The sequence below is a fragment of the Xiphias gladius genome, chromosome 15, assembly GCF_016859285.1.
Source record: "Xiphias gladius isolate SHS-SW01 ecotype Sanya breed wild chromosome 15, ASM1685928v1, whole genome shotgun sequence".
NCBI lineage: Eukaryota > Metazoa > Chordata > Actinopteri > Istiophoriformes > Xiphiidae > Xiphias > Xiphias gladius.
Genome location: NC_053414.1, coordinates 20,350,141 through 20,373,779, shown reverse-complemented (window position 1 = coordinate 20,373,779; position 23,639 = coordinate 20,350,141). Strand labels below are relative to the sequence as shown.

At 38.7% G+C, this 23,639-nt stretch overlaps 1 protein-coding gene across 2 annotated transcripts; it reads left to right on the top strand.

Moving 5' to 3' along the window:
- Positions 1-1,807: 1,807 nt before the first annotated feature.
- LOC120800497 lies at positions 1,808-7,293 on the top strand. Of its 2 annotated transcripts, none has more exons than XM_040146639.1 (4): positions 1,808-1,913; positions 2,056-2,137; positions 3,647-3,979; positions 5,630-7,293. In XM_040146639.1, exons 2-4 carry the CDS (start codon positions 2,077-2,079, stop codon positions 5,983-5,985), a joined length of 750 nt encoding a protein of 249 aa, XP_040002573.1. In that variant the 5' UTR covers positions 1,808-1,913; positions 2,056-2,076; the 3' UTR covers positions 5,986-7,293. The 2 variants fall into 2 exon arrangements, with proteins under 2 accessions (XP_040002573.1, XP_040002574.1); XM_040146640.1 differs by lacking the exons at positions 1,808-1,913; positions 2,056-2,137 and adding exons at positions 3,161-3,266; positions 3,409-3,490.
- Positions 7,294-23,639: the final 16,346 nt, after the last annotated feature.

Genomic DNA, 23,639 nt, shown 5'->3' with positions numbered 1-23,639 from the left:
ACTTTCTATTATTTTATATTTTCATTCAAAATAACACGTTAACGTGAACAAAATGAGCCCTGAGATAGATCTTGCAGACACACCACAGAACCCCACTGTTGACACTTGAGTGTCGTACTGCGAGCACTAGTTGTCACATTTTCTTCATTTAGATAAACACGGCCAGTTTATTCCTACTGGCTCATCAAACTGGTGAAGCAGTGTAAGCAAATAAACAGCACTCACTCTGAATCCAATTTCATAATGCAATGCAATGTTTTTAGTAGTTTTTGGATAATGATGCAGTTCTGTGGCATGCAGGGACAAACAAGAGACAATATTTGTTAGTAGGATAAATTCAGTGCAAATTAATTTGCTTTCGGTTCCTTACTTTTAATAAGATAAGAAATAGCGGGAGCATTATACACAGTATATACACATTTAGTACACAAGTGACGAGTCAAAATGGAATCAGCTGCACTTTCTCCAGAGAATGATCGAATGAATCATTTCATTTATCCCTCAGTCAATTAAACTTTATTTTTGTAGTAACTTTAGTGCAGGTCATTGCAGTTTAATGCGCTTTATCTTTGACTGAGAAACTAATGAGATAGTAGAAACCTAAACAGTAAACAAAAGGAGAATCCTTGCACGCAAATGTGTAAAAATATAGGTATAAGATTTAATATATATGGTTGAAGTAAAAGGTAACACTTTTCTTTAAGTGCCCCTATTTAGCATTTACAAGCAGTTGATAAATTTAATAAATGAATTATAACACACTATAGTGTAGTTGTAAGCAGATACAAATGTTAATTAATGTATTTGTCAGCAACTATAACTTCTCTTTTGGAAACCCATGCATGGAGGCTGCTGTATAAACAAATAATTGATGACCATGTAGTAAAACACAGGTGTGATGATATAAAATATGTCTTTATAGGAGAAATTGACAAATATTTTAAATTAATAAATGCTGAAAATATTTTAGTGTGTTATAAACTATTTGTTGAATGAAAGCTTATGATAAATGGGGGACTCAAACTAAAGTCCAAAAGAACAAAAAAAAAAAAAACTGCAATTTTTTGTAACGTCCCCTGTTTTGCTGTGAGTGGCCATAAAGCAGAGGAGGTATTGATATGAATGCAGTGCGTGAAGGTCCCAAAACATCAGTGTTTTCTTACGACTTACCTACCGTTTGTGTGTCTTGTGGAGCAAGCTATGTTGCTACCCGTGTGAGTGTGTGCATTACTGGCATTTATCTCACTCTTCCATGATTATTTGACTGCTTCCCATGAAATGAAAAATTAACCTACAATAAGACACAATGAAATCCTTAACTGAGTGAAAATGATTCTTCAGAGCGTGATAGATAAAAGCGTTTCCCCTGTGGCTATTGCCATGGAGAATGAACTGTATCAAATAGACATAATGAGCTCATGGCAAAATTCAGTGTGAATGTTGAATGCAGTTAAATGAAGCATAGAAACACTGCTGCAACATATCAAAGGCAGTCATACAAGTCTCTACTTGTGGCAGCTTCTGCAGCTTCATGAATAGGCCTTCACTCCCCACTCCTTCTGTTTCTTCCCGTTTCTCTTACGTGCTCAAAAACTCGCAAACACACGCACACACACACACACGCACACACACACACACACACACACACACACACACACACACACACACACACACACACACACACACACACAGAAAACAGCTTCCTTTCCCTTCCCCTTGTCGTCCGGGTTCCAGCTCCCACCCTCCGCGGTGATAAGCTGTTAGAGTTGCTGGTAATTCCTTCTCATAAATCTCTAATCATTAACGCTCTACACTTAGGAGCAAGTCTGAAGGAGGATACATATGCACAAAAGCACCATAAGGAAACTGCAGGCACTTAAAAAGAGCTGGTGAGAAGCACCAATCCTCCTCAGGTTAGTTCCACTAAATATAACCCAGTTTTAAGACTTAACAAAAATGCTGCCTTTTAAAATATGGGTGATAAATCAGCCTCCTATGATCAGTGTTTCAACCTGCCTGGGATATGTTTTATTTTGATTATTCTCGCTGTTACAGTGAAATGCAAAAGTGCTGACAATGGGCTTCACAGCATTGCATATTCTCTGGCTTGTACCTGCATTCACTTTGACAACACAAGGTATGTGAAACTATTCAAACTAGTTGGGGGGGCAATAATGAAAATAGGGTCTGATATTCTAATAATGTAAGATGTAATTCTGCCATTGTATTGATAATAATACCAACAACAAAGTTTTTGTTTCGATTATTCTCGCTGTTACAGTGAAATGCAAAAGTGCTGACAATGGGCTTCACAGCATTGCATATTCTCTGGCTTGTACCTGCATTCACTTTGACAACACAAGGTATGTGAAACTATTCAAACTAGTGGGGGGGGCAATAATGAAAATAGGGTCTGATATTCTAATAATGTAAGATGTAATTCTGCCATTGTATTGATAATAATACCAACAACAAAGTTTTTATTTGATTATTCTCGCTGTTACAGTGAAATGCAAAAGTGCTGACAATGGGCTTCACAGCATTGCATATTCTCTGGCTTGTACCTGCATTCACTTTGACAACACAAGGTATGTGAAACTATTCAAACTAGTTGGGGGGCAATAATGAAAATAGGGTCTGATATTCTAATAATGTAAGATGTAATTCTGCCATTGTATTGATAATAATACCAACAACAAAGTTTTTATTTGATTATTCTCGCTGTTACAGTGAAATGCAAAAGTGCTGACAATGGGCTTCACAGCATTGCATATTCTCTGGCTTGTACCTGCATTCACTTTGACAACACAAGGTATGTGAAACTATTCAAACTAGTTGGGGGGCAGTCATACAAGTCTCTACTTGTGGCAGCTTCTGCAGCTTCATGAATAGGCCTTCACTCCCCACTCCTTCTGTTTCTTCCCGTTTCTCTTACGTGCTCAAAAACTCGCAAACACACGCACACACACACGCACGCACACGCACACACACACACACACGCACACACACACACACACACACACACACACACACACACACACACAGAAAACAGCTTCCTTTCCCTTCCCCTTGTCGTCCGGGTTCCAGCTCCCACCCTCCGCGGTGATAAGCTGTTAGAGTTGCTGGTAATTCCTTCTCATAAATCTCTAATCATTAACGCTCTACACTTAGGAGCAAGTCTGAAGGAGGATACATATGCACAAAAGCACCATAAGGAAACTGCAGGCACTTAAAAAGAGCTGGTGAGAAGCACCAATCCTCCTCAGGTTAGTTCCACTAAATATAACCCAGTTTTAAGACTTAACAAAAATGCTGCCTTTTAAAATATGGGTGATAAATCAGCCTCCTATGATCAGTGTTTCAACCTGCCTGGGATATGTTTTATTTTGATTATTCTCGCTGTTACAGTGAAATGCAAAAGTGCTGACAATGGGCTTCACAGCATTGCATATTCTCTGGCTTGTACCTGCATTCACTTTGACAACACAAGGTATGTGAAACTATTCAAACTAGTTGGGGGGGCAATAATGAAAATAGGGTCTGATATTCTAATAATGTAAGATGTAATTCTGCCATTGTATTGATAATAATACCAACAACAAAGTTTTTGTTTCGATTAAACCAATATCTGTCTCTTTCTCTACAGAGTTGGTGGAACTAAGTGTGAGTCCCAAGATTACTGCAGAGTGTGGCAAACAGGTGACCCTACAGTGCAAAGTGTCCTCATTTCCAAAGGGACTGTTAATCAGACATATGGAGTGGTCCCACGACAAAATGTCTTTATGTTTCGTGAACAGTGCAGGAAACATTACACACAACAGAAGTGCATTAAGTGACTTCCACTGTGAGTATAGAAAAGGACAATTGTCACTCATCTTTAAAAAAATGCAGCCACTGGAGAGTGAAAACTCACCCTACAGGTGCAAACTTCAATCCAACATGGGAGCGCGGCACAAATATACACCTGTGGAGTTACAAGGTCAGAGTCCACATCTATTCTTATTCTATCAAACAGTAGCATGTCTTTAAAACATCTATAAAAAAGCTGTAATAAATAAAGTGGAGGCACGACTGTTCAGATTCTCTTAAAGGTGCCCTTTGGCGTGCAAACAAACAAAAATTATGTTTACATTAAATGTTACTTACAAAAACACACTGTGGTCAGTAGAATAGTGTCAAACCACTGGACTGTGTGTAGCATCACGTCCTCACGTGTGTACCCGAGACAAACAAAACATGGACCCACTCAAACAAAAACTGCTCTGAAGCACTGCTTGCGGTCCAAAACCTTCACAGGCTGTCTTTAAATAAAAGTAGTGATACCACTGTGTAAAAATAAACCATAACAAGTTAAATTCACATTTGTATTCAAATTTTTGCTTATGTAAAAGTGCAGCAAAATCTGATTAAACATCTATATTAAAAGCTCTCATTACACAGAATGGCCACAGTGTTATATTTTCACATATATTTATTATTAGATTATTATAGCTGATGCACTGATGTAATTAATGGTGTAAGAACCAATTGCCACCAATTTCTATCAAGGCAAACTTTGTAAGGTGTATATAAATTATAGCTATCGGCTATATCAGTAGTAATAATAATAACATGCTAATGTTTAATGAATCAGAGGTTCTCAGGTTGTAAAAACATTCTCTGGACGGTATTGATCCTCCTCCAGCATGACATTTGCTTTGCCTTTACAGCAAATTCTTTAGATCATCAGGAAGACCACCTCAGTGGACTATTCTTCTTCCGCGAAAAACTGCAGAGCATCTGAACCAAATTGGACCCACGTATTAATACATTATTTACAACTGCACACTAACGGCTTATTAGAAAATGAGAAATCCACAAGCCCGTTTTAAAGTCATGTACCCACTTTGGTGGATTATTGTTGCTGAAGAACCCTTTATAAATGACTTCATAACATTTTTAAATGCATAACTGGTGGCTTATGAGAAAATGAGCCTCCAGGTCTGCATAAGTTGTTAATAAACTGATTTGTTGGTCTTCAACTCTTTTGCAGAAAGTAAATGGTTGATTTGGCCAATTAGTGGATCTCTCCTTATTAATTAAACAACTCTATAGCCATAAAGACAAAGCAAGTTATGGTGATGGAAGATGAACACCAGCAAAATTTAATTTTTTTACAACTTGGCATCCCAAAGGTTGTCCTTTTTAATGTACAATGGCTAATCTATAAAGTATTAATAAATGATTTATTGTCCATCAATAGAGAAATAAGTTACAACTTATAAATCATTATAATTGACTAGAAAGCATTGTTAAAATGCTGTTTAGTGTAAAAACTGATTGAGCCAATATGAACTACTTTATATGCTGTATACAGGGACGGTAATCTATTTAAGAATGCATCATATTTTATAAACTGGTCATGTGTTGTGTGTGTAAAATCTCACTATGTTAAGTAAATAATCACTATAATTGTGAAATAAATGAAGGGGAGTACAAAGTACAATATTTAGCTTTGAAATGTAGTGCAGACAAAGCGTAAAGCGTAAAGGGTTTTTGATGTCTTCATATGTTAAATGAGAGGATGAAGTGCCCCTAACATTTTGTACATCAAATGCCTTTCAAAACCCTTCTCTGGTTTTCCCCTCAGAGTGTTGCGGGATTGCCGAGGGCGTTTCAACAACTAATGGTCCTGCTTGCACCTTCAATGATGTCTACCCAGATGGAGATGTGCACTGGTTTCACGGCTCCCAAAATCTCTCAGATGAGTCTATGAAGCACCACACTACTAAACGTGTAGAGGCAGGGGGTTGGCTGACTATTATTAGTTACCTGAAGTGGAAAAGGTCGGACGTGTCCTACAACTGTTCCTTGAAGAGCACCAAATCTGGTAGATACATTGCAAGTATTTTGGTTGAGAATGCTAAAGCCCATGCAGTCAGATCACAGGGACCTATGGGGACAATTCTATGTATTTCCATCTTACTTGCTGTCACACTGAAATAATGGATCTGCCAGAGTAAATCCACATCATGTAGTGTGATAAGATATTAAGGTGAAGAGGTGATTAACACTGACTAAAAGGAATAAGAAACAATGAGGTACTGAGATTTATGTATCCCTTCAAAATCTAGGGCAAAGCACTCTAAGCTAAGTGAATCATCTTGTTTGGTCCAAAGGTGTATTATTCGTCCTTTAAGCTTTCGGCTGAAGTAATCAAGGAAATTATTGTTATTATTATTATCATTAACACTGTATAAAATGTTGTATATTCCAGTAAACAGCAAAGAAACCCATGTAGAAACACACACACACACACACACACACACACACACACACTTCTAACTACTGGTCCAACTGGTTCTTGAGCTATAAACCCTCTAGCCACAGATTATTTTCAGGAGTGTATATTTATTTCCGAAAGAGTGAGATGAAAACATCAGTTGACAGGTGTTTCCACAGCCAAGCTGTCTGCGTGTGACCACGAGCACAATGAAAATAAAATCTGTCCATCTGGATCAGAATGCAGACCTCAAAAGATGGGCTCTGCTGTAAATTCCCTTCAGAAACAATGAAGCCTTTGTGTGTGAGATATCAAATATCTGAACACAGGAACTCTCAGTCACGCAACAACTCCGAGGTTTGTGGTGGCATGCTGCCCTCTGGTGAACTAGTCGTGATCAGTGATGTACTGTACTGAGGGCAAAGGTTTGCTGCGCTAACAGAATGTAAAAATTACACTTAAAAAAAAAAACAATAGAGACGATTTTTTTGTAGAAAGTTGTTTCAATGAAACATTTCCCACAGTGAGGGGAAATATCCAGGGTGAGTGGGTTTAGTGAGAGGCGGTGAGAAGATATGTTTTTCGTGATTTGTCTGAATCAACCCTTTAAGATGGAGAGAGTATGGAAAATTGTGGAATTAGTTTCTTTTAATTTGAAATCTGACCATCAGTCAGACTGGGTGGAGCTCCTGGGTAGAGCACACACAGGTAAGAAGACAGCTACTTCATCAACTGGCCCTCTGTCTCTCACTACTCAAAGCTAGAGGACAAACTCAGCTCCACGTCTCAAACTCGGCTTTTTAAGGCTCAGTGCATCCGCTTCAGACAGGACATTTGAGAGCCTTTTCAAGTCAGAAGGACTCTGCTAATGGTGTCACTAAATCGTCGCTACACAGGGGCAGGTTGAGCTTTTAGCAAGATGTTGCTGCGGCTGAGAGCCCACTGGGTAAATGAAAAACAAGGTCACTTTGACTGTTCAAGAGCACATGGATGCAGACAGAAAACAGCCCTGACAAACACACATGCACATGCACACCCACTCACACACACACACACACACACACACACACACACACACACACACACACACACACACACACACACACACACACACACACCAGTCCAGATGCGCTGAGAAGTTAAATAATTGTCTTGTTTTCTTTAAGGTGTTTTGTGGAATAAATAGCACTGTTTTGAGAGATATTGCTACTGGTATTTTTTTAAATATTACTGATGAAAAAAATGAAATATACCCCACGTATGCCTACCAGATATTTACCAGTGCATAATTAAAGCAAGGGCTCTTTCCTGTTGGATGCAAATTATTGGACATTATTTTTATTTTTTAAAGCAAGAAATTTCTGTCAATAAGTCTTCGCTTTGCTGAAAATTGCTCATTTAACAACTTTTTTTGTTTACTATTGTTTTCATATTGTTTTCATTACTGCGGGTTTTCAGAATTGAGCCTTTAAAGAAATAAAATTAACATTTGTCAATAAAATGATTTTTGGCTGTTTTCTCTACGACAGTAACATATTTTAGGTCAGCTTAATCATTTGGCTTCTGCCAAATTAATAAATGTAAATGATTAAATGGGTGATTTCAAAAGACTGCCTAAAATAACACATCGAATTGGAGTTATGAATTTCCCATATTTCTGTATAGTCTGTCTAAATCAAAAAAGATCTATAGCAACAATATTCCTGATAATTGATGCATCTCAGAAGTAGAAGTGTGCAAACAAACCTCAGACAAAATTTAAATCAGGGATGAATTCAAGCTTTTTAGATGGGACAGAAAACGATATTTTCTGGATTGCTTGATCGTAGATGCAACATGGATGTAATTTAGGTTTTAAGTAATACTATAAAGTCAAAACGAAGCTGTTCCTCTAGTTGAGCATCAAAGATCCTTCTTGCCTTTGAAAAAGCTAAGACACAATCAATGTTACAAACAATGTTACCTCTGACCCAAGCCAACATGGACAATATGTCCTTGAAGGAAGTGCCCCCCTCCATTAGTCTCTCTCCATATACTTGTAACATCCACTTCAAACCACAAGAGGGACCAAGTTCCACACTTAACACTCGTCCTCTTATATAAATAATGATTCCAAACTGCATATTGATGCTTAGCTGCAGGGCTCAAAAAGGCCAAGTTACTGATGAGTGAACCCAGCCAATCTTTTCACTGTGCAACAAATGGTTTGCTTCATTATGAAAATATTGTGACTGTTGTAGTAAAGACTGCTGTAGGTTTATCCTTTAATAAAGCAAATAGCCAGACTCTGAAAAGAAAAACGATACTGGCATTGTTATTTGTAAGTGCAAAACCTCCTTGCTAAACTGTTTTATGTTTTGTTATGGATTTCGTGTTATCTTGACATAGTTATGGAGGAATGAAGTTCTGTTGCTGACCAGAAAGGATTTTCTCTGTTACCTCAGGAAACATGGTCCTTGTTTCTGCAAGTGGCCCTGCTGCTTTGTTACATCATCTCTCTATGTTTGAAGTTTACGTTTCCTGTGAGCACCTCATCTGGGCAAAGTACACCGGGGGGTGGGGGGTGTACGGTCTATTCACTGTGTGTGTGTGTGTGTGTGTTTGTGTGTGTGTATGTATGTATACAGGGGCTTCAGGTCAGGTTCCCATGGTAACTGAAAGGTGTCTCGCTGTGTGCCCCTGGCTTCATCTCTGTATGTGTGTTTGTGTGTCTGGCCAATTATCCCGGTGGGCTGTTATCTCCTCTCAGAGAGGTTTACATTACCACCCTGACAGCCCGGTGGTCACTGGTCAGGTGAGCGGCCACAGCTGGTTATGTATGTACAAGAGCAGAGAGTGGGGGGAGGTGGACAAATCAAAAGGGACACGACAAGAAACTGACTGACCGACAAACAGCGAGACAGCATGGATAGATGGGTCAGAGAGTGGGAGAGGATAGAGGGGTGGAGGGATGGAAAGAGTAGATAAAAGCCAGATTCTGTCAACAAACAGCGGAGATTTATGTGGAGCACTGATAGCCTGTTACCTAACATTACGGCAAATGGGAGTTGGCCTGGTATTAATTGCCCCAAGAGCTGGTGTACACAGGGATCAGTGTTGTTGGCGACCGTTGTTACACAGTGTCTGACTTCCGTGGGTTTTCTTTCTCAATTTACAACACTCTTTTTATAATTTTAGATCATGCACATTCTGCTCACAAAAACTTTATGCATATTTTATAAAATGCACCAATATGTTTTAAAACCACACTATTTGTTCACAGACTGCAGCACTGTATGTTTTCGTTCAGTTCAGCAATAAGAACAAAATCGCTTCATTTACTTAAGTAAAAGCAGCAATAACAGACCATAAAAATATTTAAGTGTAAGAAAAAGTCCTGCATTCAGAATTTATGAAGTCAAAAGCGGAAAAGTATAAGAAAACAAGATTAACTTAAATTATCATGGGTAAACATACTTGTGCAGTGGCCCATTTCAGTGTTATTATACTAATGGATCATTACTATTGATGCAATAATATGTAAGCAGTACTTTAATATTGTAGTTGGTTGAGGTGGACCTAATTTTTTACTTCTTTATATACTGTTGGGTATGTTAATCTATAACAAAGAATTATATTTTATAAATCTTAAAACAACTCTGAAATAAATGTACAGTAATAAGTAAAATATTTCCCACTAAAATGAATCGCTGTATAAAAATAGCAAACAATGGAAATCCTCAAGTAAAATACGAGTAAATTGTACATTACTCAAGTAAATGTACTTAGTTCCTTTCCACTAAAAGCAGCAACATGCTTTTGCATCCTGACTCTCCCAAACTGCTCGAGTTTATAGTATGTGCTTGTAGGTCACAGCAACACATAAAGCAGTGGTGGCTCAAACACTGAATGCACTATAATGTCTATGTACACTCTGTAAACATGTCAGGCAACAGCGCAGGAGGTTTAATTTAACACTTCATCCCTCCTCCACACCATGAACATTACATAGCAGATCACAGAGCGTCAGTGACTCAAACATCTCCAATGGTTCCAACACTGAAATAATTTTAATACAATCTTTGGTATTCTCCTCTGATGTTTTTCACAAGGTTGTTACACGACAAACTAATCCACTTTGTGTACATTAAATGTTGATCCAGACTTTTATATAGATGATGCTTTATAGAGAGAATAACACGTGAGTAAACCAGTGGGATGACAGAGCTGTGCCTCAGCTGCTTTCATGTCTACAATGAGAAGGTGCGGCGCCTTGAAAAGTTAAAGCTACAGCGGGAGAAATAGAAGTGTTGAAAGGTATGAATGGGAATAAACATCAATGTACGTTCTTAAGCTATGTGCCAACGCTGATGCCTCAGTTACTCACTGCAGTCACAGACCCGCAAAAAACACTGAATGAAAGATGAACCTGTTCGCTTTAAGACACCACCTGTAGAAAGCCTCCCACCAAACAGAGTGTGAAGTCCTCTGAGTGCCATAAATGTTACAACTAGTGCAGAGATGTAGAATGCCTGAATACACACTGTTTGTTAAGTCTTACTTCCAGGGGTGACCGCTAAGATGAAATATGGGCTGTCACTTTTCCCACTTTTTTGACAGACTAAGCTTTAAAGTTGTTGAAAAGTGTCCTCATTTGCTCACTCTACAAGATGTTGCTTTTTCTCTCCACCAACCTACACCAATGTAGATGCAATTAAGGATGGCATATGGCACCTAAGTCCTTCCACACAGTGCACTCTCATGCCCATGTTCCTTCCAGTAATCTTTGTAGAAAGCTACAGTATATAATGAAACTGTACAAGTTACTGAAAGAAAAGATAACAGGATCTGAAATTCCCAACAGCACACGGGTGAGCCATGACACTACAGATAACTGGCTTCATGAGGTCTATGTGTCCCTTTATATTATACAATATTTAACCTTTCAGGCTTTGTTCTTTCGAGGACATTTCACACCTAGCTGGTGCATTCACACAGCTCACAGATAGCAGCCAGACTTGTTTGTATAGTTAAATCTTAACCTTGGTTGCCCTGGGAGACCAGACGTTATAATCCTCACCAAGCTCTCAAATCAGGCTCTCATTAACATAAAGCTTTTCACAACATCCAAGTGACAAGTCCAATGTAATTGTATACAACTAAGTGCATCGGCAATTAGGAATATAAATATATTGTAACTGTGCAGTAGTAGTGTATAATAACAATACTAAAAAGGTTTGCCTTTATATTCACAAGATTTCATGCATCCAAGTTATAGAGTTTTTTCAGAGAAAACTATAGAAATAGAAATTAGCTATAGGGCCCCTGTGAATGCAGAAACTTAATTAGATAAAGGTTTTTGGCGTTAAAGAGATGTATAGGGATAGAGCACTATGAATAGCAACCAGTCTGACAGCCCCCGAGGGAGCCTTAGACGGGGCCTTCACACCGGTGGTGGAGGGTCAAAGTTGTTAACGGCATAGACTGCAATGAGAGCAGAGAGAGACAACATAGGTAAGGTGGTTTAAATGTTCTTCAGCCAAGATGATCATGGGATGATAGGAGAGCCTGCACACACAACCCGGTGAAATCAGTGGATAATAGTGAAGAGGTGTAGAGTAATTGTGATGAAGAGATAAGGCTTGCTGACACCGCATTGTCACATGTCAATCAAACTGTGACTCTGGCGTGTCACTGTTACTAAACTTCATAAAGAGAAAGCAAATGTTTTTTGCAAAGATTTTTGTATTATTTTGTCTTCTAAGATCTTTCAGTAGCTGTCTCACAACCACCTGCAGTTTGTTTTAATTTTTTGCACCTGTTACTAGGTACTCCTCTTTTGTGCATATGGGACAATAATGTACATTAACATCATAATCGAAAATCACCTTTTTTGGAATGCGTTCTGACTTTTTCGAGTATACTAAGGGATTTCAAAATGACTGATGCCTGTCTATGCTATTGCTACCCCACCATGTTTGTTGACAAGTCTGCCAGTTGCGCCTAACAAATTTGCACGTTGAGATCACAATGTGGGCAGTATGGAGATAAAAGAGAATGCTTATTAACACCAAGTGTAAATGCAAATGTCAGTGGATCAAATGTCATTATCCAGATAATGTATCGAAGTACAGATCACCGGTATAAATGGGGCCTAAGGTAGGAATCAATTAAGCTCAGTCAATACACACTCACATTGTCCCGAGAAGAAGTGAAAATAAATGAAAACACTGATACGTTTGTGGGGCTTTTAATTTTGCCACTTTGTCCAGTGCTCTTAGAATTAATATGCAGTATGGATTTTGGACACAGCTTGGAGCTCTGGCTGCCTGGCAGACTATTGTAAGTGTAACAGAGGCCTTGTTAATGTTATTAGGTACACGTGCTTGCACGAGAGATTCTTGCAACAGGTCTGCCTCTAGGATCCGGAAGTCGTTTTTTTCATGTTCCTATTCCACATCAGAGTTTACTCTCTGCTGCACTTTGTATCTAAAACTATCCAAAAAAAAAAAAATCTTTTTTCAGACTCGGTCAGAATAATTAGCTTCAGTACTCACTGTAACCGAATGTGATGGGACATTTTTTGCAGGTATTTTGGCAAGGTGAGTAAAGCGGAGTAATTGTGTCTTTTAAAAAAGGGAGGGTGCTATTCCTGTCTCGCGGCTGATCAAATCAAGCCTGTCTGTCTTTGCAGTGTGGAGTATTACTGAATGGGGTAATGGAGCATCAGATTCCTTTTTTTTATGAAACAGCTTATCTAGCATGTCTGTTACACTTTATTAACTTATAAAGAAAAACAATTAATGGTGGGTTGCTTTCTTTTCACACAACTAGGAAGCTGTAATCCACATCAATATGCCTAAAATGTGGTTCCACATAAAATAGACTGATACTTTAATTAGTCCAGTCCCCCTCCACTCAAAACTGCATTTTTCTTGTTGTTACTTCAGTGTGCAAAATGAGGATTGTTCAGAGTTTGACACTCGAAGACTGTTTTCACATTCATCTGTTGAGGGGGCAAAGTTTCGCCGTGCTCTCCTGAAATCTAGGTTTAAGACGTTCTGATATGAGAAGTAGTTTGGAAACCAGCTGTTTCCTGATACGCGACTTACCCTCCACAACTTGAAAGCCAGGGTCCATACACTGAAAATGAACTTTGAATGAACAATATTTACATATTCATAGATTTTGGGAGGAGTGGTCATTTTAAGTTTTTTTGATGTGGTATTCAAAAATGTATTTGAAAAACAATTTTTGATAGAAATTATTGTTCCAGCATGACTGGAGGTATCATTACATACTGTACTGGGTTCATTCATGAATAATACGGTGCACACTCCTCTGGTGCAGCCACAAATTCTCTCTATTCATTCCATTGAAGATTTCTGTATTTGCTTCCTCTGCTGAATTTGACTGAACTTTGATCCGCAAAATAGTAAGACCAAACATACTATACTATGCTTCAATACACAAGTCCATTTTATTAGAAGTTCCCTTTGGGACCATCTCATCAACTGCATGGGAGACAGTTGAAACAGCGCAGGGTAACGGCTGTGCACTACACTGTAACAGAGGTGGGGAAGTTAACCAGATTTACCTTTTTAAAACCAACGAGTTAGTCTTCATCCTTAAAGACTTTTCTCCTGTAAAACTGAAAAAACAAAAAAGAAAAAAACAAACAGTTTGAACTTTATTCCAATTATGCATGAATCTCCCCTTTGTGTTGCTTGTTGATGTATATTTTTGTTTTGGGTAAAAAACATCCACTTCAACTGCACTTTCTCATCAAAAGTCAGGTACCAGTGGGATTCCGGTATCAGGGGGCAAGTAATAAGACATTACGGTTTAGCACAGCACAATGAGGCAAAGAAAAACTTACTTGAACGAGGGACATAAAGGTGAAATTTATGATTTATCAGAAGTGTTTTCAAACAGAATTTTTAAGTTTTGCAAGATAAAAGACTTTAAGGATGAGGACTGACTGGTTGGTTTTGCAAATATATGTCTGATTAACTGCCCCAACTCCATTTAAGTGTAGAGCACAGATCACTGCCCTGAGCACAAAAATGAAATACCATGGTTTTTTGTTAAAATGAGTGATATTATTATTACCACATGTAATGAACCAGTTTGTCAGATGTGGTATTAATACCATGTATTAATAGACGGTTTGACATCTTTTTGAAGACAGAAGCCGGCACCAAGTCAGCATTCTTTCCTATCCAGGCCCATGGTCAAGAAGACCAACCGTTGCCAAGTCGGTCTCTGAGAGAGGGTAGGATTGACCTCCTGTTCAGGAAGTATTGATTGTTGCTGTATCCCTGTTTATACAACTGCATCCTGAAGGAAAACAAAGCAGAAGAATAGAGGGGAGGCTGTTTGGCCAGCAGAGAGCAAAAGGATAGGGATAGAGGGTAAAGAAATTAAAAATCAGTATTTTCATTTTCAGGTAGGTGGGTAGCATTATCTGTTGTTCCTTAAAAAGTCCAGGGTCACAGTACAAAAATTGACTCCAAAACTGTAACAGGAATCCCCGCTGGCATCTGTTTGCATGGACTGGAAAGTGATTCTGTCCACCACTGGGGCTTTTACTCGCATCATCAAAGGAAAACTGGTCAATTTTTTAGATCAAAGCCCAAATTAAGTGGCGATTTTGAGAGACTATCTAGATTTTCTTGTATCCAACACATTTCATTAGTTCATATAAACCAATTATTAGTCTCAGAATTGATTGTGTGTCCTCTACATTACCCTCATATGGAGTGGGTCTCTGTATTTCCAGGATCCAATCTATGAAATATGCATAGCTTATTGATCCATTCTGAGTAATTCGGAATCAATATCTCAAAATCTTTCTGGGTAATTGTATATAGATTGTATATAGATGTATGAAACCAAGCTAAGGAATGGTCAGTGTACAAGTTTGAAGAGGTGCACTGTAAGAGAACAGACCAAGCCGGACTTAAATGAAACCCCTTTGAATCTCATATGGATCGATAAAGCTTCATCTACCATGCTTGTTACATAACAGTCTTCTCTGGAGGATCGCAATCCCCTCCAGGCCTCACACAAATGGGCTTTTTATCTATCCCATGTCAAAAAGTCATCTCTGTCTCTTGGCCATGTATATTACTTTCCCATTTATCTTACCTTTCAGGTCCAAGGAAAAAGGGAGGAATTCTTGGTAATTTGTACTCGTTCTCAATGTTTCCCATCAATCTTTAGATCTCACTGCTCACCATCCATGCTCTGCATGAGTGGAGGGGTCAATGCACCAGAGGCAAAACTGATGTCTGATTGACATGGGTCATTGTGCTTGGAAAATTACGCCCAGATGGTCCTCATTACTCGGAGACCCCAACAGCTTTACATTATGTTCCAGTGCTTCAGTTTCCTGACACTGTTTGTGTGTGTGTGTAGTTATGTAACCTGGGTATTTATGTAAAACCTGGCAACAGTGACCACCAACCTGGCAAACCCCACTCTGCATCTCCACCCATTCTAGTAATTGCTTGACAGCCAGAGGAGCCTGGCTAGCTTTTTTTGTATAAATAAGGAGATAGCCATATCCATTATATCTGAATGCTGTGTTTTCCAAGTACAACAGAAGACTTTGAAGGGACCGAGGGCATAGGAGGAAGGAGAGGTGGAGTTGTTTGGTGACTGAGGCCTATGTGGTTCCCAATTATGGTGAAAAAAGGATAATTGGAGGGTCCTCTTTGAAGAGTAGAGAACCTTAAATGGATGTGGCTTACTCTTCAGGGGGGATCATCCTCCTAGGTTGACAGAGTCAGTTTAAAAGCCATTCTGAAATCATGCTATATTTCACAGCATGGAAAAAAAAATCCTCGGGACTTACTGTGATCAAACTTTATTTTCACTTCTCATCTGCTGGTAGCTGACTAATTTTTAGTGTTCAGATACTAGTATGGGAAAGGCATTTATAAAAGACAGATGCAGGCAGTGTGACTTCCATCTCATCTCAATTTTCATTTCCTACATAATTGCCTCTTTTTTTGAGATATTTTTGTGCACAATGAACTATGTCTTATTGTCAATTAGATTCTGTGGTGTGTTCTGATCTGATCATTTAATCCCTGCAAATGAGAACCACCTCATTGGGGAGACAGAGGTGAAGACAGAGGTTATGACACAAGAGAAATCAAATGCCATCTGGGTTGATCCTTCACAGATTGTCATTTCTTATCACCTGTAATAGAAGGACACTTATTTATACGATTAGTTGTCCTTCTTCAAAGGTTTAATTGGATATTCTCTGACACTGTAAATGATTACAGCCATGACAGTCTATCGAAAGTAAAGGCATTTTTTTTTAAAAACTGTAAAAAGACCCATAAAGGAGGCTGCTATTCTGGGATTACTTCTAGTCATCAGGATGGGTGACATTGAACCATTTAGGAAAAAGAAAGTAGAATTATTGATTTGTAGTTTCAATACAAGGTATTAATTATTTCTAATCTGTCGAAACATAATGGGAGATGATTTAAGGATTGATTTTTGACTCCTGACGTGTGACCCTCTCTCTTATGAAAGAACAAAATAGTAAAAATAAACAAGATTTCCTTCAGAGAATTCAACTGAATTGCTTCCTCATTTCTATACCTATCTCACAAGTCACACTACAGGTGAGAAAACCAGCAAACTTGTTAATCAAATGTTGATTTTAAACAGTGATACTGCAGGTGATTATATACATCACACATCACACTCTCAGAAAAACCTTCCTTGGTCCCTGTGAAATAAACACACACTTGCTGTTATGGACAAGTCAACAGCAAACCATCTGATGAAAAAGGCACTGAGAGGAGAGCAAAGACAGCACACCAGAGAAAATGTTCTTTGCAAACACATACACAAGGCAAACACATGCAGTGCACGCATGCACCTGCACACGGCACGTGCAAGCATACATGCATGCAAGTTTTTCTTGAACGATTACACAAAAGTTACCAACTGTATTACAGGGAAATATGAAGTGAAAAGAAATGACAAAGGTCACAAGACTCAAAGATCATGTAGAAAAAATGAAATAATATGAATTTTTCCAAATTATTTTCAAGGCACTTTTATTACTGAAAGGAAGATAATAAAAAAAATATCAGAAAATGCCCTACAACAGCCAAGAGTGTCCTCCCAAGCAAAACAACATCAGTCATTTCAGCAAATGCCCCAAATTGACATTAAGTTTACACTGCAGTAACAAAGCACTATAATCTGTAGCAGCCATAGTAATTATGATGTGAGCAAAGAAGGAAGTCAGGTGATGTTGTTATAGAGCAACAAAGGCTGCATACGGAGGAAGTCAGAGTGGATGGATGGGTCATCAAAAGGTCAGACTATAACACGGTAGACCTCTTTTCATTTTCCGCTTCCAACTGACATTGTTTTTTTAAAGCATGAGCAAATGTTAACCACGTGTTTATTACTGTACCCATGACAACACAAGTCCCTTAACTTTATCAAAGTACTTATTTTAACCTAAACCAGGATCTTTCCCTAAACCTAACCGTTATTTTTGTTCTGAAACCTAATCAAACCTTAATCTTGGTGTTGGTTTTGGAAGGTACGGTCTAATAATGTTATCCTGTCGATAGTGGCATGAAATCAGAAAATGCTTCTATGTTTCATTTTAAAGGGCAGTTACAAACAATATATTTTGTTGTTGTATTTGGAGGACTTGTCCGTGCCAACAGGGGCACAAAGTTAATAAAGTTGCACTTTTAACAAAGGAAACAGTGTGCAACCCTGTCTGCCAGAAACTGTAACATATATAACTTGCAACGGCATATGCGTTTTGTAGAAAACAAACATTTTATGTTAATGCAATGAGTTTATATTGTTAATTTACGTATGTGACAAATTGCAAATATGTTCGCAAACAACAGCATTTTATTTTCCACCAAAACATCCAGTCTTGCAGTACAATATTCACTTGTACTGACTAATGCATTATTAAAGTACTTTATGGTTATGTTTAGACCCTCAGAGCACTTGGTTAAGGTTCGGGAAAAATTGTGCTGGTAAGTCGGTCCCACTGTCACAGCTGACCAGCTAACTAGCTATCTAGCCTGCCAATTACTGTTAACATGTGCACTTTCGCCCAGTGAACAACTGATTGACAGCTCGTTTAACAAGCCAAAGTACAAGTCAAGAAATCTGTCCATATTTGTAGACAAAAAGAAAACATTTCCCTTGGAATGAAAATGTTTGTTTCAGTTCAGAGTTCACTGCTCTTTTGAGTCTGTGTTGCAGGATGCTGACTTGTCAGTCATTGTCACATACATGATAGATACTCACCGCTTTGTGCAAATGCAGTTTGAAGGACAGCTATTTGCAAGCACAAACACATTCACTATCTACAGTACATAGATTAATACCCAACAGCACAACATCTGTATACGCACAGACAGGGGGCACCTTCATGAGACCAAGAAATATAAATTATAAAAATGTGCATATCTCCCTGTCTATAAGAGGAAACAGTGCATGTAAATTACAGAAGAGATCTATGCATAAATTATGCCTTTAAAGGTCAGTCTCAGATCGGACTTTTTTTGTAAGGCAGTCCATGGGCTGTGTGTTTGTCAGCTTGTTTTGGAGTTCTTCTGCCCCCCAGAGGCCCAGAATAGTGTATTGTAGCTTTAAGATATGCTAAAAGGTGGTTACAAGCAGAATCAGGTACATACCTACAGTGTTTTGTCTTATTGCACATTTCCAATAACTTACACAAATAAAAATTACATTCAAGGCAGCAGTTGGAGCCCCCCCCCCTTACTTATCATATTGCATTGACATGTATGGTAGACTCATGTAAGTTAAGATTTCATATTGTAATAGTAGTTTGAGATGCACATATTTTCTAATTATTTAAGTCTTCATGTGAGTAAATGGACAAAAAGCCATTCTTTCTGATTTTAGATTAGATGCAGATTCATTGCTCTTTGAATTCACTATTAGGTCAAAATAGAGTTAAAGCTAAATGTCATGGCCGCATAAACAGGTACTCAGGCACCAAAAAAAAAAAAAAAAAGCCCAATGTCAGAATAGCCCATCTGAACAACAAACACAACAAACCCGAGGAAAAAGCCCAGCTGGAGACTGTGTAGCGGCAGGGTAAATGAGGCTGAAGAGGACTAAGGAGGCCGCTCTAAGTTTCTGATAGGCGATCAATCAGACTTACTTCTCCTTACAGAAGCCCTGTGGAGTTTTCCAGATGGATTAAGACCTCAGAACTGTACGTCATCATTTCACACACATGTATGGACACGGACATGGACACACACACAAACGATGAAGAGACACTGCTGTCAAAATCCAAAACCCTCACTTTTTTTTTTTTGAACCCAGAGTCACAAGAGGTTTTCTGTTTTCTTTGACATTTTATATCTATGCTTGATTGATGTTTAAGGACATGCAGAGTGATGGTAAAAGAGCTTGTGTGAGCGCTTAAGCTTGTGTGTTCCTTTTGTCCACAAAAAGCTTAAAACAATCAGTTTTTTAAATTTTTAAATATTTGAATGATATTTCTGTTACTGATTAACAGCTAAAGAGAAAGGGATAGGGATGTGATTATGTTGTATTTTTCCAAGCTACTGGACAGCTCCTAATAAAGATTTCATAACCTTGGTGACATTCGATGGAGTCAACATACGGTTGTTTGTATATAACCTTCCTCTCTAAATTAGAGTAAGGACTGGCATACAGACATGTGAATAGAACGTGCTGCTCTGTTTCCTCCTGAAGAAGGAAAAACAAGCATCTCATTTGGACGCAGGTTCTAAGTAAATCTTACAGAAAAAAAGAAGGAGCCCACTGGTGTCTATGCTCCTACATAACTATGAAACACAGATGTCCATGTCATGTCAAACCAACATGTGCCACAACTGATATATTGATATATTGGCAACGAACTAAAGAGAAAACTTGTCACAGGCAGTAACATCACCCACTGTACACAACAAGATATTGTAAATGACGGGTCTATTTCCTCCTCGACTGCCAAAATATCTAATCTGGCAGGACCGCAGGTTACAAAAAGTCTGAAAAGAAAAGCTTTCGAGTCCATGTTAGTTTTGTTTACAGCACCAGCTGTAAAAATCTGGATGAATAATACAAACACGACTAAGAGTCTACAGCCATCCTAGTGGCTCTGTGAGGGTGTATTAAGCTAGATGCTAATGTCAGCATGCTAACATGCTCATAATGACAATGGTAACACACCAATGTGTAGCAGGTACAATGTTTGCCCCGTTCACTTCTAGTTGAATGTGATAGCATGTTAACATTTACTAATTAGCACTCAACACTAACTGCAGCTGAGACTTATGGGAATGTCATTAATTTTGCAGGAATTCAGTCACTGGATCACCAAAGTCTTGAGGATGCATCACCTGGGAACCACAATGCAAGTATCAAAATACATGCCAATTCAACCAATATTTATCAAGACATTTAAATGAAAACCAAAAATGTCAACTTTATCGTGGCACTAATGGAAAAGTCAGGGATCACCAAAGTAAAAGGGATACATCCTCTGGGGACCATTTATGTTTGTACAAAATTTAACGCCAATCCATCCAATAATTGTTGACACCCACACTGCTATTTGGTCTAAAAGTTCAACAATGTAAGGCAAGTGCCCCTTCACACATCCTAATGGTGCAAATGAGAGGACAGTGGAATTGGGACACTGCCAACAGCTTTGCAATGGAGAGCAAAATAAAATGTAAACCTGGGGTAAAAGGCATGTCCTCATCTGTGCCACTGGAAAAATGTAGATTACCCTCCCCTGAGCAAATACATTTTCAAACAGTTTAAGCTCATTCATACCAAGCTTTAAATCCTATCTCTCCATGTGTGTTGCCTTGCTCAGCATGAATCGACTTTAATCATTTGTATTTAACCAAACTATTTTGAACCCTCTCATTATTGTTATACTACATAGACCATTTTATTCCTAATTTACCATAATTAAAATAATAAACTGCCAGTGCTGTATGATCTAAAGGTCTTTGAAAGCCAAGTAACTCAGGAGAGTTATCATCGATTGAAAAAAAAAAAAATCCCTATTCTCAATTCCAAGACAAGATATAAGACTATTGCAAGGCACTGACAACATAGAAGCTAGACGCAACAGCTGATATCTCTTTATGCATTTTGTGTGTTGTGTTTGATTTAGTGATGCTATCTGATACTACTGCTGCCATAACCAGAGCAGACTGTCCTCTGTCTCTTGCCAGGTGGGATGTGTTTCCCTTCATTATCCTATTTGTCAGTTAAACAGACTGGCACTGGGTTTCCATGGAGACTGATAACTGTAACAGGTATCAACCAAAGTGGTTGAGACTGAGAGAGAGGGAAAGAGAGTCAGAGAGAGGTGAAGGAGGGCAAAAAAAAAAAAAGCACGGAAGCACTGATCGCTTCCCAGAGTTTAAATATGCAGAACAAACTCCCTTCTACACACTCCATTAACACACAAACATGGCTGAAATACACACAAGTCAGCTGTTAGCTACAACTCATTAGTTTGGAAAAACATCAGAGACAGTCTGTTCTGACAAGTTTACCGCTGCTAAAAAAAATATTAGATCAGTGTTTCTTTTTTTTTCATTTTGCTGCTGCTTAGAAAAGTGTGTTCATCTGCGACAACAAAAAGCTGTCGCTTTTGTGAAGGTGTGTAACTGTTGTTTGTCCCTTTTTTCCCCCTCTTGAGCATCCATCTCCCTTTGCAACAGCTGGTGGAGGATTTACAAATGCCAGGGCTTACAGACAGCTTCATCATACTCTAAAGATAGTGCTGGGGAAAATCACATCGGCTTCCCTCTGAGCCAGGCAAACATGGATGGGAAGGGGTGAACTCATTGGGGGTTTGGTATTGACTTCAAGTCCCTTTATAGGTGTTATTGTATGATTGACAGCAGTTTCTTGCAGTAGTGATACCGTCATATGACCATTCCATCTAGTGTAATATCAAAAGTTTTCATTATTTCAGGGGCTTGTGGATGAAACTGTAAACACAACAGCCTTGCAATTCTACATGATCAACAATGCAGATAATTGTGCCTACATACAAGAGGCCTGTGATAAGTTTGTTAGTCCAACGATCTCCCCTTTTGTGGGAAATCAGTGGTTCCCATCTTAGTGAAGAATATGTGCGAGATGTATGGTAATATGGGACATTAGCATTAAAATACGCGCATGCTGTTTTCCTTATCTAAGTGGATGTCCTCTCCCCTCGGCACGCCCTCTCCTAATGCCTCTCCTGCATGCTGTTTTAAATCACATGAGCTGTTCACAGTATAGAGCAAACTTCTTCAGTAACACAATGAAGGACCTCTGGGTTATTTGCTGGCAATTACATGATTACAGATTGCAATCAGCAGACTTCAAAATTCATCAGTCTGCTGTAGTTGCAGTATCAATAATTCTTGTCACATGCACAAGCGCAACTGTGTGATTCTCGAGCTGCTGTTTGATAAAGTAAACCTGTGGCAGCGTGTTTTACATGCAGAATGCAGCTGCCGGGACCTGCACAACAGATGAAAATTATCTTCACTGAAGAGTATGAATGCATATTGTGCAGGCAGTGCACACAGCAGTCAGATACCTATCTACATGCATTTGCATTTTGGGTTCAGTGGGTGAGTTTGAAAGCAGCCTCCATTTTCTGCTTCAACATTATTTTAAAATTAGTCTCAGATACATAACTCCTGTATCTCTTGCATAATATACATCCACACCATAAATTCAGCTAACTCTGAAGAGGGTACTTCCAGTGTGCTGTACAGTTGTGAGGGCTTTGATTTTTTTTCTGTTTCTCAGTATTTTTTTTAAATTAACACAACAAATCATCACACTGACTAAATCAATAAGTTATACTTTGTCTGTGGGTGTAGGGGTTGTTGTGGTTATATAAAGGTGTTAGTTTAAGTGTTTTGTGTGTGTAGGCAGGTTCATGGGAATGTGTGTGTCGTGTTTACCTCCGAGCAACTGGTTGTGTGTGTTTCTAATCCAAGGTTGTGGGCAGGAGTCGTGAGAACCTCATCAAGGCCACTAGGTTGCAGACTGGTTGTTGGATTAGTAAAAGGGTTACTGGCCAGCAAACTGGGCCTCTTCGGCAAGCAGGGTTCTTCCATGCCAGCAGGGGACTATTTCAGTCCTGGGATAATAGCAGTTTCTTTCTAGAGAGGGATGCAGACAAACCTCAAACAAAATTTAAAAATGAGACAAGGGAAAGGTAACAACTTCAGCCCAACCACCCAACCCAACAGCCATAAAAAAAATCTGTGTCACAGCAAAACCTACATGGCTCAAAAATAAATGTGGTTGGGGAACATAATTGCTTACTGTACCGTGATGACAAAAATATAGGCTTCAT